The sequence below is a fragment of the Macrobrachium nipponense genome, chromosome 22 (genome assembly GCF_015104395.2).
Source record: "Macrobrachium nipponense isolate FS-2020 chromosome 22, ASM1510439v2, whole genome shotgun sequence".
Taxonomy (NCBI): Eukaryota; Metazoa; Arthropoda; class Malacostraca; order Decapoda; family Palaemonidae; genus Macrobrachium; species Macrobrachium nipponense.
Genome location: NC_087213.1, coordinates 15,582,973 through 15,600,552, shown reverse-complemented (window position 1 = coordinate 15,600,552; position 17,580 = coordinate 15,582,973). Strand labels below are relative to the sequence as shown.

General features: G+C 37.9%; 1 protein-coding gene across 5 annotated transcripts in view; it reads left to right on the top strand.

Annotated features, from left to right (window-relative positions):
* Window positions 1-267: 267 nt before the first annotated feature.
* Window positions 268-17,580, top strand: part of LOC135198507 (solute carrier family 49 member 4-like) — a 26,860-nt gene continuing 9,547 nt past the window's right edge. For 2 of the 5 annotated variants that reach the window (XM_064226134.1, XM_064226132.1), the window contains exons 1-8: window positions 271-381; window positions 1,456-1,535; window positions 2,677-2,831; window positions 3,043-3,296; window positions 3,576-3,688; window positions 4,912-5,037; window positions 8,133-8,262; window positions 11,531-11,639. In XM_064226134.1, the coding sequence (XP_064082204.1) occupies window positions 1,523-1,535; window positions 2,677-2,831; window positions 3,043-3,296; window positions 3,576-3,688; window positions 4,912-5,037; window positions 8,133-8,262; window positions 11,531-11,639 (900 nt within the window). In that variant the 5' untranslated portion in view covers window positions 271-381; window positions 1,456-1,522. Of the gene's footprint in view, window positions 382-1,455; window positions 1,536-2,639; window positions 2,832-3,042; window positions 3,297-3,575; window positions 3,689-4,911; window positions 5,038-8,132; window positions 8,263-11,530; window positions 11,640-17,580 lie in introns of all 5 variants that reach the window. The other 3 variants (XM_064226133.1, XM_064226135.1, XM_064226136.1) reach the window with 3 other exon arrangements.

Below are 17,580 nucleotides of genomic sequence, written 5' to 3'. Positions count from 1 at the left end.
TATGATGTAAGTATGCGTTTGTGGTTGCGCGCGGTGTGTATGCGTGCAAGCGAAAGCACATGAGCTAGTATGTATATGTACGAATGTTAACAAAAACTGTATAGTTATACCTGAAGTTTATGGTGCATCTCTCAGAAGAGTACAATCAGCTCATTGCCCATCAAATGCGTTATCGACCTCTAATAGATTATTATGCTTTTAACTCGGCGTTACATAGTTGATAAGGCTGTTTGTTATCTCGTCGAGATTTGATTGTTTCCGAAGAAGGTCGTTTATTTCAAGTCCAACGCAGATAGCCAGTCGTGATTTAATGCTCGTTTTAAAACGTGGGTTCCTTTGGTGCTTCCTGCAGTCACAAGAATAATGCAGAGGTGAAGATAGGTAAGTTTTCTCAAAAAATAATTTTAAAAAAATTTTCCACTTTTCTCTCTGTTAATTCACCCGCTGGTCCCACAACATCCCCCCTCTTTTTTTTTATTGGCTTTCAAAAGTTCTTTATGTCTTTACAATATATTTCTAAATAATAATAATAATAATAATAATAATAATAATAATAATAATAATATATTAATATTATTATTATTATTATTATTATTATTATTATTATTATTATTATTATTAATTATTATTATCGATCCCGATAGGCGAAAGAAATTACTTCTATTACGCACACCACACGTGATTGTGTATAGATTATTATCATAATCATGTTTTTGACATTGTTGTTGTTTTATTCTCACTACGTATGTGCCTACATCTTTGAACCATTTAACCAGCCACATATTTCACCAGATTATAGATATATTTTTTTATCTTGGAAAGGTTAAGACACTTACCTATCTATTCGACTATATATATATATATATATATATATATATATATATATATATATATATATATATATAAGAATATACATATGTAATATGTAATTGTAATAACCACAATTTTCTCTTAACTTCTCGAATTCTTCGCGTTTTTTTTTTTTTTTTTTTTAGATACGTTTGTCAGTGCAAAGCCTAGCGATCCCAGTGCAAGAATTATGAAGAAATTACGATGTCCGATAGCGGGAAACGAACCCGCGTCCCACAATCATGACGAGGTCACGTGACCTCGTTATGATTATTTATTGGACTTGGATCTTAAGGGTTTCCAATGACAAGTTTATCCCCCCCCCCCTCCCCCCCCCCCCCCCCCCCCCCCCCCCCCCCCCCCCCCCCCCGTCCCCGCTCCACACCCAAAGCGCAAATAATTCGTGAAGTTAAGAAGGCATTGAGGCTATTACAATTACATATGTATCTAGTAAAAAGTGATGTATATGTACTAGGTACTACATTCATGCATATATATATATATATATATATATATATATATATATATATATATATATATATATATATATATATATATATATATATATTTACAACGGTACGAATCCTAACACTTCTATGTATGTAGCAGCATTGGTGCTGTTACTGAAGGCTGCCTCCTCCATCTCTTCTTCACTCAGAACATCAGGCAAATCATGGATATCACAGGTAAGAAGAGTGAAAACTTAAGCCAAAATATGAATTTTGTATGTATGATGAGTAAAAACTATATATAAAACACTGATATCTTTAACAGCGGTCTAGACACTTCAATTATCAAAAGAAAACTGACAAATCCTGAAACAGAATTTCGAGAGCTCAGGATAGCTGATAGGAAACTTAAGGATAGATATTGATGTCTCAAGAGAGGCGAGTGTAAACTTTAAATAGAATAAAAACAGACACACGATAACAAGTAAATCTTCAATTTGTTGCTTCTTACAGTACAGCAATAAGGACACGCCGCGAATCGAAAATTATCTACAAAAGAAAGGAAGAGAGAAGGAAAGAAAAGCGTATGTAAAAACTCTTTGGAAATTTACATTCTACCTTCTGTTGCGGGAAATTGTCCCGGACACCGAGCCAGCGTGCTTACGCATGTATGTTTACTCATGTATGTTTAATACCGTCCCTCTCTTTAAAGTGTGAATTATTCATATCCCTCTTCCGCAGTTTTATGCATCTCCCAACTTAACCGGTATTCCGGTTTCGTCTGGAGCTGTGGATAACGAATGCTCACGTAACCTGAGATATCTGTATCTCCCCTGACGCCTTTCGCAGAGAAAGGCTTACCGAGATATTCATATTCTGTTTGAAGACATATTACCAAAATAATGTATAATGTTTTCAGTCAGCCTTTTTGAGATATGAATTAGTATTGCGCTAGAACTTGTCAGTCAATTTTTGGAGATGTGGGTGTCAGTGTTCTTGAAAAAGTAAAGGTTTTCCTATCGATATTCTGTCTGAGGTTTTTTTGTCAGTTTTATTAAGAATAAACACACACGCAAACACATACACGCACACACACATATACATACATACATATATATATATATATATATATATATATATATATATATATATATACATATGTATATGTGTGTGTGTGTCTGCGACTGGCTAACTGAATTTCTGCACCTATTACTTATACAAAATTTCGGCAAAAAATGAATATCTTCATGATCGTTCTTTTTTTTCTTATTTTTGCTCATATTTTTTTTCTTTCGCTTTATTATTTTTCTATGAATTCTGTTTTGTTCATATTCTCTGTAGATTTACCTATATAGTTATTCATTTACTGATGAATAAGGAACAACGGCAATAAGTGAACCTGGTGCTGGAGAAATCCAAGTTATGGAGACAAAATCCAAACGCCAGCCAGAGGAAGCAACTCCCCAAAGCTTCAAGACCTACAAACGACGGTTTTGGATCCTGGGAATCTTCTCCTTTTTAGCCTTCTTCCAGGTAGGAGCGTGACTCCCTTTTATACCTTTTCTAAGCACGAACGTGGCCCCTATCGGCCCTCTTCTAGGTACGAAATGCAAATAGCATTTTCGTCAGTACGGGAATTACATTGGTGGCCACATATTTGTTTTACCTGCTCATTCCACCCGAAATGAATATCGTGCATTTATCAAAAACGTCTTAAAAATTTTTCTACCCCTTTACCATTTAGTGTCTGCAGTGGAACTTATGGGGCCCTTTAAGTGAGAGTGTGGACTTTGCTTTCGATGGATTTGGTTCGGGCACAGTGGCCATGATCGCCAACTGGGGCACCATTATGTACCTACTATTCGCATATCACACTGTTCGCATTATGGATAAAAAAGGGACTCGCGTTGCAGTCCTTATCATAGCAGTTTCTGTTACTGTCGGGACCGTCCTGAGGGCTGGAGCTCTCTTAATTAATTCGGATATCCTGTTTAAAGTGTAAGTTTTCATATAAACAAATTCTTTGATACTGACATCGAGCTGTGGAGTTTTAGGTGATGTTGCATTCTATTCTCTTTGATCTAACCATATAATAAATCATATTTAACATTCAAATCATAAATAAAATTTAATGCGCTTTAGAACCCACTTAGAAAGTTTTTAAAGTACTCATGAACGCAAACACACCTTGTAATAAAAGAGAGAGAATGATGTCATACCTAAACGAGAAAGTTCTTTTGGCTGAGGCCTGGTATCAGTGACTTCAAATGCTCACAGGATGTGTCACATAGGAGCCATCGTGAATGGGGCAGTGGGTCCCATTGTCATGATATCACCTCCTGTGATAGCTGCCGTGTGGTTTCCTCCAAATGAGAGAACAACAGCTACAGGTAAGTCACCAGATTTCATCAGGTAAAATTAATAGCCAAGTTACAGAGTATACTACACTGAAGTGAAAGTTGTTTTGTAACTTATAAGAAACATATAGCAGTTCGAGGTTGGTCTTCCAGAGAAAAACTAGCTAAACGACAGTTCTTTATCAAAGCGACAGAAAAGATGAAGTGCTAACATATGATAGCCATTATCATTATAGAGCTCTCATGTATGAAAATAATATGATATAATCAAAACAAAAAATATTAATTATGCTTTAGGCAGTATTGAACACTCCTCGTATATACCTTCAGCTCTAAACTGAAGTGTGTTCTATGCTGCAGTTATCCGTCTTGTGCCTTTGTTAACTGTTCTCTGCCAGTAGCCTCATGTTGAGTTACTTTCTTCCTTTAGCCCTCTAATCCAAGGTGTTTTGCCCCAAGCCTATGCTGCCCTGAAGTCTGCATTCAGTTCCACATTGTATTGCATTTAGTGCTTAGCCTATGCTGCACTGCTTTCTGCCTTCAGCCCTTTGATGCAGTGTTCTCGTCTCTTAGTTTATGAAACACTGCTTTCTGCCTTCAGACTGCTTTATTCTACCCTCAGCCTACGCTACACTCTTTGCTATATTGAGCTGTAAGTTGCACCGTGTTCTGTCCTCAACCCTACTCTATTTCTGTCCGCCCTCAGTCTTATACTGTATTGCCTTCAGCCCTCTTCTAAATTGTGTTCTGTCTTCAGGTCTACACCACAACAGTTTCTGCTTTCAGCCTTTCATTGCCTCTATGTTCAAACATACACTCTAGCTAGACGCCTAACTTTCTTTGTTTTGCTCCATTTTTACTTCTCAGTTAAAATATTCCCATAAAAGTCTATAAATGAGACACACTGGTATGGTTCAACTGTATCCTAATTATCATAATTATTATTGTTGGAGACAATTAGAGAACTGCTATTATTGTCTAGTTCAGCTGTTTTATAACAACCATACTAGTAACTAAAAGAAAGCACAGTAATGTGCTTCAAAATTCTGGGTTAGAGGAATGCAAAGTGATATATACAAATAAATAATCTGGTGTCCTTATGAACTTTTGCTCTTCCCATGAAGTGCCTCTTTATCATGTGATCAAATGATACTTTACATAAAGTGCAAAGGCTTTTTAATGACCAAATAATTACAATGATATGTACTGCCTTAAATGACTGAAAATTATTGTTCATTTAATACCTTTTTATTTAGGTTGCGGACAGCTCATTAACGTTCTGGGAAATGCCGGCAGTTATCTACAACCCCTAATTGTTAGATCACCTACACATGCTACCAAGGAAGAGATAAGATCAGATATTGCTAGGCTTCTATATATCTGTAAGTTCTTGTCAATTTAAGTATTTTATTGAATTAATTATAGGTGTGGATATGGGTCTGCCCTGTGCAGAATTAATTTTACGTGGGCAGTAAAGCATTACTGGCCTAAAGAGTAAAGGAATGATAAAATTGTTATGACATGCTTTACGTGCATTTTACTGACTTTTGTAAGTAGGTTTTTCATCATTTCAAGTAAATTAATGATCAAAGTGGCCCCCTTATCACGGGTTTATCCTGGGAAGACTAACTAGACTAAAGGGCACAGTAACAAGGTGGACAGTTTTTTTTTTTTCTACACCAATCACAACTCCCAGCTGACACTGGTACTCAACTGAAGTCGGGATGGCTTGTGACACCTGCCCTAGATCGAACCTGAGACCTTATCCTTGTGAATAAAAACCCCATGCATTATTATCATTATTATTATTATTATTATTAATATTATTATTATTATTTTAGAACATAGTACATACACTTCTGAAAAAGAGAAATATAGCAAAAAAAATAAAAGCATACAAAGAGACTGATAAAAGACTAGCATACACAGAAAAAATCGATATATACAAAAAAGGTAATAATATATAATATATTCATAATAAATATATATATAATATATATAAATTATATATATATAGATATATAATATATATATATATAGATACAATTTTATATATAATATATTATATATTAATTAATATAATATACACACATACAAACACACTATATTTATGAGTCATATCACATTACCGTATACATATATCGAGCTACAAATGTCCTTTAATATCTAATTCGCTCTACCTCGGAATTAAAATATTTTCGTATAGATGAGAGTCGGCATAAACTTATATCCTCTTGCGGTGGTGGTGTGGTCTAAGGCATCACTGTGCATCCTGGATTTGTTGGTGTCGATGGTTCGCGCCCGTGAGCCGACAAATCCCTTATCGACTAAAAAAATTCCCCTCCAGTTAAACATATATGAAAATATATTAATTCCGAGGTAGAGCGAATTATATCTGCTAAGTAAAGGACGTTGAACGTCGAAAGATCTTGCAGAAACTCCGTTGTTTATTTTTCCTTTGTGGCTTATACCTTTATTTATGGATTTATCACGTTCCAAACTTTCGTGATTCAGTTATACACACACAAACACACACACACACACACATATATATATATATATATATATATATATATATATATATGTATATATATATATATATAATATATATATATATACACTATATATATATATATATATATATATATATATATATATATATATATATATATATATATATATATCAAATTGCATACACTATATCCTGGAGTATACGCGCAAATGCGATAGTAGAAGCTAACCGCTAAAATAATGATCTGGAAAACAAACAGCAAATGATAGTTACTGAGGCACAGACAAGGATGCCTTTAGGCTTTTCGACGGTCCCATAACAGGTAGAGTCTCAATTTCCTAAATTTCCTACTTTAAGTAAAATAAAGCTCTCCAGTTCCATTAGATTTGCCAAGAAGATACAGAAATGCAGCAGACATTCAAACACTGAAACGATGTTCCATCAATCACAGAGTCAAAGAACTGAAGCACCTAATGAGAACACCATCATCTTCGAAGAAACAGGAACTCTAACAAAGAATACTTGGCTGGGGTAGAAAGTAGCCTACGAACTATTGAATGTTTAGACCATAAAGTACACTTCTCCATATACATGGACAATCCCAGAGTGGAAGCAAGGTGTACGACTGACCGATTAGTAAAGCCTATGTTTTCCTGGACTTCAGAGTCATACCCCGCTTGCTACACTATTTACGGAGCTGCTCTGACTCACTAGTAATACTGAAAGCACTTTCATTTCTCATTGTGTGTTTGTATGTACGATATGCAGGGAGGGGGGGAGGCCAGTTTAATAAATGCAACAAGGAAATTAGGGAAGTGTAGCAAAATAAAAGTAATAATAATGTTTATAAAAAAGTTAATATGTATGAGTTGATTTACTATATCTTTATAGAAAGTTATTTCGAAAAGTCCACGGGCTCTTCACTGCCTATTTAGTCTGGAAATTTAATTATTTTTGGTCCCAGGATGATGAGAGATATCAAAGTCTGCCACGCTTTAAACGCTCCGTGCATTACATTGCCATTGCAAACAACCAGATTAAAAACAATGCATTAGATCAAAATAAATTTCCGAAATGAATAGTTTTCTTATTTTCTTTATTACCACTTCTAATTTTTCCGCATCTCCCACAAAATATCGCTCCCTATTCTTCTTTCTCTACAAGCTTGTCCTTATTTGGGCCGCTGCAATGTTCTTTAACACATTCTTCTATCTCCCTCGGTCCAGTGCATCCTCCTCGCTCAATCCCAACTCCCTCATATCTCTCTTCACACAGTCAATCCATCGCAATTTTGATCTACCTAACCTTCTCCCACCTGGTAGTCCCATCTCCATCATCTTCCTTATCGGGTGGTCTTCCTCTCGCCTCTTTATATGTCCATACCATCTATGTCTACTTTCCCTCACCTTGTTTGAAGCTGGTGCTATTCTGAGAGTGCCTCTAATATGTCCGTTCCTAACTTTATCCTTTCTAGTAAGTCCACATTGCCATCTCAACATCCTCATCTCAGTCACATCAATTCTGTTCCCATCTCTCTTCTTAGTTGCCATGTTTCGGATGTGTGCAACATTGCACAACCTGGCGCTGGATCTTGCTCTTTAATTTGACCGGCATCCTACGATCACACATTTCCTCCAGCTATTCCACCCTGACTGTATCCTTCCAGTCAACTCTTCATCTAGGTCTCCTGTATTTTGGATCACAGACCCAAGATATTTTGATGATCTATATCCGTAATGGTCAGTGAATGTTTACCGAGATATTCAATGAAAATAAATGTTAAACAGGGTTAAATTAATATATAAAAAACTACATGGTGTCCATAAAGTCCCAGTACCATTGCAAGTATTTATTGCTCAGAATGGTACTGGGACTTTATGGACACCCTGCATTTTGTACCCGACTATTTCGCAACGAGCACCAAATCCATACAAATAATTTGTTTTCTCTATTATCCAACAACAGATGTGGGAGTTTCCGTGGTGGTTTTAGTTTCAATCGCTTTATACTTCCCAGCGAAGCCTCCAACTCCTCCCTCCGTCTCGTCTACTAAGGAAAGAATAGATGTCATGGGCAGTGCTACTACACTAGTCAGGTAATCCCCATTTTCAGTTCTGCCTGTCAATCAAGAAGTGGGAGTTACTCTTTATTGACGACGTCATAAGCCGCGTTTAAGTGTCCTCTGCCTGCTCTCTCGGGCAAGCCCAATATTCCTTTGCTTTTCTTCTCGCCCTCTCTACATTGTTCACAACCATATTCTCGCTAGGCCTACTTATAGGCCTATGCATGTTTTCAGCAGTTCGTCCTGGTGCTTCCTCCGTCCCCTAAGGGGCCGGAGTTACTAAGCGATTGACTGACTAGAGGAGAATTTATTGAAACCTCTAAGAAAGAAGAAGATGCTAGTTTGTTTGAGAGACCTCGGGTGCCAGTCTGTCTAATTTTCCTTTCTATTTTTCCCTCAACTTTGCTCATCTTCTCGTCGCTGTAATTATTCATATATGAAATTTAAATGCTTTTAATGGGCCCAGCATCATTTGATCATGTGCTTCCGAAGCGTCCAGCGGCAATAAACTCGATTTCTAAGATATTTGATTTAATAATCATTCTAACTTGTATAACACGTATATAATACTGATTCCCTTTTTAGCTAACTACAATAACGCATTGCTCTTTGTAGGTGCTCGTCTTTGGTTCCTATCTAAGGAGATGCTACTGCAATGACCATACCTCTGACACAAGCCTTAAACCCCCTTGTTTCCTACAATCTTCCTTAACAATCTGATATTATCCTTTACGCTCGACGTAAATACATTCACACCATGAACAATAATAAAATAAACCTATGTAATTTGATGCTACGAGAAATGCGTAGAACTGCAATGATTTTGTGCATTTCAAAATCACTCTACGAATTTTATATTTGGCACTCTCTTTGTGTTATGCAAATTTCAATCCCGAAAATCCTTAGTTAATCTGCCTCAGTGAATGTAACAAATGTTACTTTTACGTTTCATAAAAAAGCCCTTTCAGACAATTCTCACTGATTTTGCTAATGAAAGCTGAAAATAACTGATAAAAATAACCGATACAGAGGGCAGTATTTGCTAGGGCTCTCATAATTTCAAGGTTTCGCCCTTTCTATATTGGAACAGCATGGTGCTTCTAATTAGATTTACTACTCAATTAATCAGGCTTTCACTGCTTAGAGAGTTTTGCCTACATATACTTATGGCAACTTTCCAGAGAGGACCTTCCTGGTCTCTCTTCATCCTTCATTGATCGCCTGTCCTCTATGTTAATATCTCGTCCATCAGGTCCTTCTTCTCCATCTTCATAGAATGAAATAAATTTCTGTATCAGGTCCTTCTTCTCCATCTTCATAAAATGAAATAAATTTCTGTATCAGGCCCTTCTTCTCCATCTTCATAAAATGATATAAATTTCTGTATCAGGTCCTATTTCTCCATCTTCATAAAATGAGAAAAATTTCTGTATCAGGGCCTTCTTCTCGATCTTCATAAAATGAGATAAATTTCTGTATCAGGTCCTTCTCCATCTTCATAAAATGAGATAAATTTCTGTATCAGGTTCTATTTCTCCATCTTCATAAAATGGGATAAATATCTGTATCAGGGCCTTCTTCTCTATCTTCATAAAATGAAATAAATTTCTGTATCAGGTCCTTCTTCTCCATCTTCATAAAATGAAATCAATTTCTGTATCAGGTCCTTCTTCTCCATCTTCATAAAATGAAGTAAATTTCTGTATCAGGTCCTTCTCCATCTTCATAAAATGAAGTAAATTTCTGTATCAGGTCCTTCTTCTCCATCTTCATAAAATGAAGTAAATTTCTGTATCAGGTCCTTCTTCTCCATCTTCATAAAATGAAATAAATTTCTGTATCAGGTCCTTCTTCTCCATTTTCATAAAATGAAATCAATTTCTGTATCAGGTCCTTCTTCTCCATCTTCATAAAATGAAATAACTTTCTGTATCAGGTCCTTCTTCTCCATCTTCATAAAATGAAATAATATTCAATATCAGATTTAAATAAAATATAGTGTAAATTACGCTATCACGGCATTAATCAGAATAATTTGCATCACAAAGGACTTGGAAACGGTGTCTTCTTTGAGTCTTTGTGTTTGTCGAGGGTGCATAAGCAGAGATCTCAGAGACCCAAAGGCTCCCACCTGGTGAATTCTGATTAATCCTTTCGCTAAGCTAGGAATCAGTCAGGCAATAATCATTATTTCTGGTTAAAAAATAACATTAATCTCTGCTAGGCGCTCGAGTTGCCCCCTTTTAGTTTGCCACAACAGTTGTTGAGGGGTTATTGACTTCATGATATAAACTTCAATACTCGTACGAGTTCTATAACGATCGTCTGCACACATTAAAAACTTTCTTATCACCTCGAGTACTTCCTCTCTGGTTTTTGCCAATTTTGTTATTTTGTTTACATATATTGTATAAGAACAATTATTTGCAGTATATTATGATATAGGAAATTAATCTAAAATGTTTAAGAAATCTCAAGGTGTTCATAAATCTTATGAATTAAAGTATTAATTGTTCTCAAAGCTAAAAAAGTCATCTCCATTAATTCATTTAATGTATTTCTTACTTAAATTTTAACGGCATGAAATGTTAATGACCATGTGGACAACTTCAGAGGGCAAAGAAGGTTGGTATGTTAACTCAAAAAAGATAAGAGTTAGGTCATACCCAGGGGTCATCAAAATCACGCCTGCAGTACAGGCAGAATAAGTGAATATACTTAAGGTTGAGCTAACGATTGAATGCCCATAGAACAGCCACTGTTACTGAAAACACTATAGGCTAAAATACAGTCTGTCAGCACAGAACAAGCATTATTGCTAGAAATACAAGGAGGGTCAAGTTACTTTTTTGGAAGCCCCAGAATACACAGTATCACAGAAAATAAAGATCAAGATAACGTTTGTAAAACAACAGAATAGACAGTATCTTTCCAATCACCGAAGGTCAAGTTAGGTTTTTAATCCAAAGAACAGAGATTGAATATACAGAAGGCCAGTTACCGTTTGTACACTTATCAACAAAAATTAGTCTTCCAGTTTGGAGATGTTTTGTCCGTAAGATCAAACGAATACAAATATGGGAAATGTAACCATGGTTATGAAAATATACCTGGATAATAAAGAGTCTGATGATGTTCTATGGCAACGAAACAACAAATAACTCCATGCAAGCGGAGTAGTTTCGTATTCATAACTCAAAGCTCCCTTCAGATTAAATTTGTGATAATCCAATTATACATTAATATGAAACTTAAACCCCCTCTGTTCTCTGATGTAATGAATTAATTTCTTTCCTTACAGGAATTCTGACTTCCGATTGACAGTTATATCCATGGTGTTCTGCGTCTCTGTGCCAGCTGCGTGGTACACAGTTCTAAATTTCTCTCTGGAAGAAATAGAAATCGGCCAGGTAATACTAAACAAATCTCCAGTAATGTGTTTGCATGATAAGCCTGTGGAAATGTATTGAGTTTGTAGTGTTTAAATTTCGTAGTTGATGTTTCTAAGAGTAAATGCATTGAAATTACGTAAAACTAGTTTAATAAACATTTGGCCTTTTGTAGTGACCTGCATACGGAATCACTCAAAAACACTATTCCCCATAAAGCTTAAATCAACTAAAGCCTATGCAGTTTCACTACTGTATCATGATTCCTGTTCATATAGCAACACAAATCTTACAAGACTAATGATAAGCTCCCTTTTGTATACAATTTCAGTGCATATAGTTTTTGAATCTTATTCAGCCTGTCCATTGTTTGATTTGTGTTTTTCAATCCTTCGCTTGATTCCACATCAGAGAACCTGTACTGGATATCATTGTTCCTAAACGTTTGAAAGATTCTGCCTCAAAAATCCTTCCTCCTTCTATTGTTATTCTGTCCCTTTGTGTATATTTATTTTTAATTTTTTTTTCGTTACTTCGAGTCCCATCTCTCTCGGTATACGAAGCATTTTATTGAGCAAGCTTTGTACATCGTGCAGTGTTTTGCTGAATCAAACAGCACCTTCCACGCATACTAAATCAGTCAACCTCAAATCGTTACTGGTCTAAATGTTCTCTTTCATCCCACTGCTTTGGCTTTTCTTATAAAATCTATAAGAATGACAAATTACAAAGACGTTATAGCATTAAACTGCAGCATGTCGCTGCTAACAAGAACACGACTAAAGCAACATTACTTTTGCAACTTCTTTGCACATGAAGAATGACAGTTATATTTACACACTTAACACGAACACAATCGTGACTCAAGACCATCAATTTATTGGTCTGCAGACGCTGTCAAATCACTTCTGTGAATGTTTTCTAACAATAAATTGGAGAATGGCAGAAGTGAACATATATGAGAGGAATATTTGTGACCTCATAATCAATGTATGACTATTGCAGGTATTGAGACCCAGCCCTTCTCTCTCTCTCTCTCTCTCTCTCTCTCTCTCTCATTTTTAACGGATCAATTGATAACTATACTCATGGCGAATACATCCTAAGCGTTCCAAGGGTAATTATAGAATTCGTCACTTACACTGTGTATAGCAGGAATCGCTAATTATACTCAAAATTATTCAAAAATAAAATATGAAACTCGACTTTTTTAAGACAGAAATGATTTGAAGAACGACATTATTATTATTATTATTATTATTATTATTATTATTATTATTATTATTATTATTATTATTATTATTATTTTATTTTTATTTTTTTTTTACTCTATCAGTCCTCCAATTCGACTGGGTGGTATTTATAGTGTGGGGTTCCGGGTTGCATCCTGCCTCCTTAGGAGTCCATCACTTTCCTTACTATGTGTGCCGTTTCTAGGATCACACTCTTCTGCATGAGTCCTGGAGCTACTTCAGCCTCTAGTTTTTCTAGATTCCTTTTCAGGGATCTTGGGATCGTGCCTAGTGCTCCTATGATTATGGGTACGATTTCCACTGGCATATCCCATATCCTTCTTATTTCTATTTTCAGATCTTGATACTTATCCATTTTTTCCCTCTCTTTCTCTTCAACTCTGGTGTCCCATGGTATTGCGACATCAATGAGTGATACTTTCTTCTTGACTTTGTCAATCAACGTCACGTCTGGTCTATTTGCACGTATCACCCTATCAGTTCTGATACCATAGTCCCACAGGATCTTTGCCTGATCGTTTTCTATCACTCCCTCAGGTTGGTGCTCGTACCACTTATTACTGCAAGGTAGCTGATGTTTCTTGCACAGGCTCCAGTGGAGGGCTTTTGCCACTGAATCATGCCTCTTTTTGTACTGGTTCTGTGCAAGTGCCGAGCATTCACTTGCTATGTGGTTTATGGTTTCATTTTTCATATTGCACTTCCTACATAGGGAGGGAGATGTTATTTCCGTCTATCGTTCTTTGAACATATCTGGTTCTTAGGGCCTGATCTTGTGCCGCTGTTATCATTCCTTCAGTTTCCTTCTTTAGCTCTCCCCTCTGTAGCCATTGCCATGTGTCATCGCTGGCTAGTTCTTTAGTCTGTCTCATGTATTGTCCGTGCATTGGTTTGTTGTGCCAGTCCTCTGTTCTGTCTGTCTTTCTCCTGTCTCTGTATATTTCTGGGTCTTCGTCTACTTTTATTAGTCCTTCTTCCCATGCACTCTTTAGCCACTCGTCTTCACTGGTTTTCAGATATTGCCCCAGTGCTCTGTTCTCAATGTTGACGCAGTCCTCTATACTTAGTAGTCCTCTCCCTCCTTCCTTTCGTGTTATGTATAGTCTGTCCGTATTTGCTCTTGGGTGTAGTGCTTTGTGTATTGTCATATGTTTCCTGGTTTTCTGATCTATGCTGCGGAGTTCTGCCTTCGTCCATTCCACTATTCCTGCGCTGTATCTGATTACTGGCACTGCCCATGTGTTTATGGCTTTTATCATATTTCCGGCGTTGAGTTTTGACTTGAGTATCGCCTTGAGTCTCTGCATATATTCTTTCCTTCATCTCTTGGTGTTTTATATCCCCTCCTTCCATTATTCCCAGGTATTTGTATCCTGTCTCATCTATGTGTTTGATGTTGCTCCCATCTGGTAGCTTTATCCCTTCAGTTCTCGTTACTTTGCCTTTTTGTATGTTGACCAAGGCGCATTTTTCTATTCCAAACTCCATCCTGATGTCCCCAGATACAGTCTGGATTAGGGTATCTATTTCCTTGATGCTCTTACCATACAGCTTGATGTCGTCCATGAACATCAGATGGTTGATTCTGTTGCCTCTTTTCTTGAGTTGGTACCCGGCATCCATCTTCTGTAGTACTTTTGTCATGGGAATCATGGCTACTACGAAGAGTAGTGGGGACAGTGAGTCGCCCTGGAAGATCCCTCTCCTGATATTAACCTCTGCTAGTCTTATTCCAGAGCTTGTAAGTATTGTATTCCAGTTGCGCATTGTATTTTTGAGGAAGCTGATGGTGTTTTCCTCTGCCCCATATATTTTCAGGCATTCTATTAGCCATGTGTGTGGTATCATGTCGAAGGCTTTCTTATAGTCTATCCATGCCATGCTTAGGTTGGTTTTCCTTCTCCTACTGTTCTTCATTACCATTTTGTCTATCAGGAGCTGGTCTTTTGTGCCCCTACACTTCCTTCTGCAGCCTTTCTGTTGGTGGGGGATGGTGTTTGTCTCCTCTAGGTAGTTATATAGCCTTTCACTGATGATACTGTTAGTAACTTCCACATTATTGGTAGGGCCAGGTGATAGGTCTGTAGTTACTGGCTATATTTCCCTTACTCTTGTCTTTTTGTACTAAGGATGTTCTTCCTGTGGTCATCCATTTGGGTGCTTGGTGATTTGAGATACAATGCTGGAGTTGTTCTGCTATTCGTGGGTGTAGGGCCTTGAAGTTTTTCAGCCAGTATCCATGGATTTCATCGGGACCTGGGGCTTTCCAGTTTGGCATTTTCTTTAGTTGGTGTCTGACTGTGTCTGTCGTGATCTCTGTGAATCTTTGTTTTATTCTCCCTGCTTCTTCCTTGACTTCCTGAAGCCATGTTGCATGTTTTGTTGTGTGATACCGGATTGCTACCATATGTTTTCCCAGAGTCTCTTACTTGGTTCGGCTTCAGGAGTTTCTGGGTAGTTGTCTTCCCCTCTTAGTTGGCTGTATAGTCTTTTCTGGTTGGTTCCGAATAGTTTGTTCTGTTGGTATCCCTTATTCCTGTTCGTGTACCGTTGGATCTTATGTGCTTTGGCCTTAAGCCTCTGTTTTACATCTTCTATTGTGTTGTTTAGTCCCCTCTCTTGTACTTTGTATTTCTCGTTGAGTTCCTCCCTTGTTTTCTTGCTTCTTAGCCTTTTTTCTGCCATCTCTTTCAGTTTACTCAAGTCAGATCTCAGCACCATGATTTGCTTTTCCAGGCGCCTTTTCCAAGGAGGTTGCTGTTTTGGTTTCTGTTGGGTTGGTTGTGCTGGTGGTGTTGGTGTTCGAATCCCCATCAGTTCTACTACTAATCTTGCTCCTGCATATGTCAAGTTATTTGTTTCTGTGATACTGGTGGTGTGTATTATGCCCATTATTTCATTGACCTCACTTGTTTTCTCCCTTAATTTCTTGGTGTTGTGGGCTTTCATGGAGGGGATCTTTGTTCTCTCTGTATCTGGCTCCATCCATTGTCTAATCTTTTCTACCCATTCCGTCCTCTCTGTTACTTCGTCGGTGTTTCTTCGTGTGTCGTTGTTTGATACCTCATCCTCCCTGTCGTCTTCTGTGGCATCGTCTCTCAGTTCGTCTTCCTGTAATTCGTTGTCGTGTGACATTTCCCTTTCCAGTTCTTCTCTTTCTGTTGGGGAGAGCCAGTTCTTTTTCTTTATGTTCCTTACTTGGTCTGCCAGCCTCTGCTCTGTTTGGGGAGTGTTATTCCTCTCATTCCAGATGTTGACCAATCTTCTTCTATATCCTCTCTCCGTCGGGTTGCTTCTGATGTAGCATCTCCATATTTCCTTATTTTCTTCTCTTGTCCATTTCTTCCTTTTTGCTTCTGTAGCTCCAATCTCAGGCTGTTGATTACTCTCGTTGTGGTGATCAGTTGCTGGATGACGACCTCCAAGTACCTGACCGTCTTCCCCTTCAATTGGGTTGAATACCTGGTTGCCGGACGAAGCTCCTCTGTTGCCAGAGGTTCCATTTACGTCGTTGTCGTTTATTCCATCATTGCTGAGTTTTGCTATTTAACCCATAGCTGGACCCTACCCCATCAGGGATAGGTACTCATTTACAGCTGAGTAGACTGAGGAAATTATGGTAAAGATCCTTTCCCAAGGAATCAACGCCGAGGAGAGCGGTCACCCATCCAACGACTGACCAGCCCCAATGTTGCTTAACTTTACTTAAGTCTATTGACGACCTAACCCACTCCTCCACGGCGCCACATATTATTATTATTATTATTATTATTATTATTATTATTATTATTATTATTATTATTATTATTATTATTTCGGAAGGAGACCCTCTCGTAGACAGGTTCTGTTAAAAATGATTGCTGCTTCAGCACCATTAATCTTGTAAAGAGTCTTCTCTATTTTTCTGATGACAGCTTTCTCGTTGCTTAGACTGGCGAGCAACGCACCAAAGGGCATGGTGAAATTCGGTTGAGTCATTTTGGTTTATTATTGCGTATACAATTCTCTCTCTCTCTCTCTCTCCAACGCGCCGTTTCGTCCTGATCCACGGGACATTATCTAGCGATGACTGGTGAGGGACTGAATTCCAGTGGTTGATGTTGTTTAAGATTAAGCTGGCCTTGTGCCAGCACGGGCTCTTGCTCGTAGAGCAGCCCGTAATTGTTGTTGTTGTTGATTAAGCTAGCTTTATGCCAGCACGGGCTCTTGCTCACGGAGCAGCCCGTAGGAGGCCCGTAGAGAGTCCTTCTCCTTATATCGTGATGTTGCGGGCTCTCAAGTACGGTCTGGAGAACCTCTCCGGCAGGTCGAGTTTTCATTGGCTCCTGGGAAGGTGACTCATGCGGCGAGCGTTTTCGAGTCTTCCAGTCATAATATGCTTCACGTCCAGTGTTGTATATTTCATGCGCGCTGGTACTTTCGTTGTGGGGGAGGGACATGGTCCTCCTCACACACGCTGGTATCAGGAATGCTTCTTGAGTGGTATTGAGGGGAGGCTTTTGCTCAAGGATAAGCAGCGCTAGCAGCGCTTCTAGGAGGAGATGTCGTGGGTCAGGTGCTCTCCCGATGATTTTGACATTCCTGATGATGTCATATCTCGTGATGTCTTTCTGGTGTGCTGCAAGGGCATGCTGCCTAATGGCACCCTCCTGGGCGTGACAGGAGATCCTTTTAGACAGGCGCATCATCGTCATGCCGATGTAAATCCC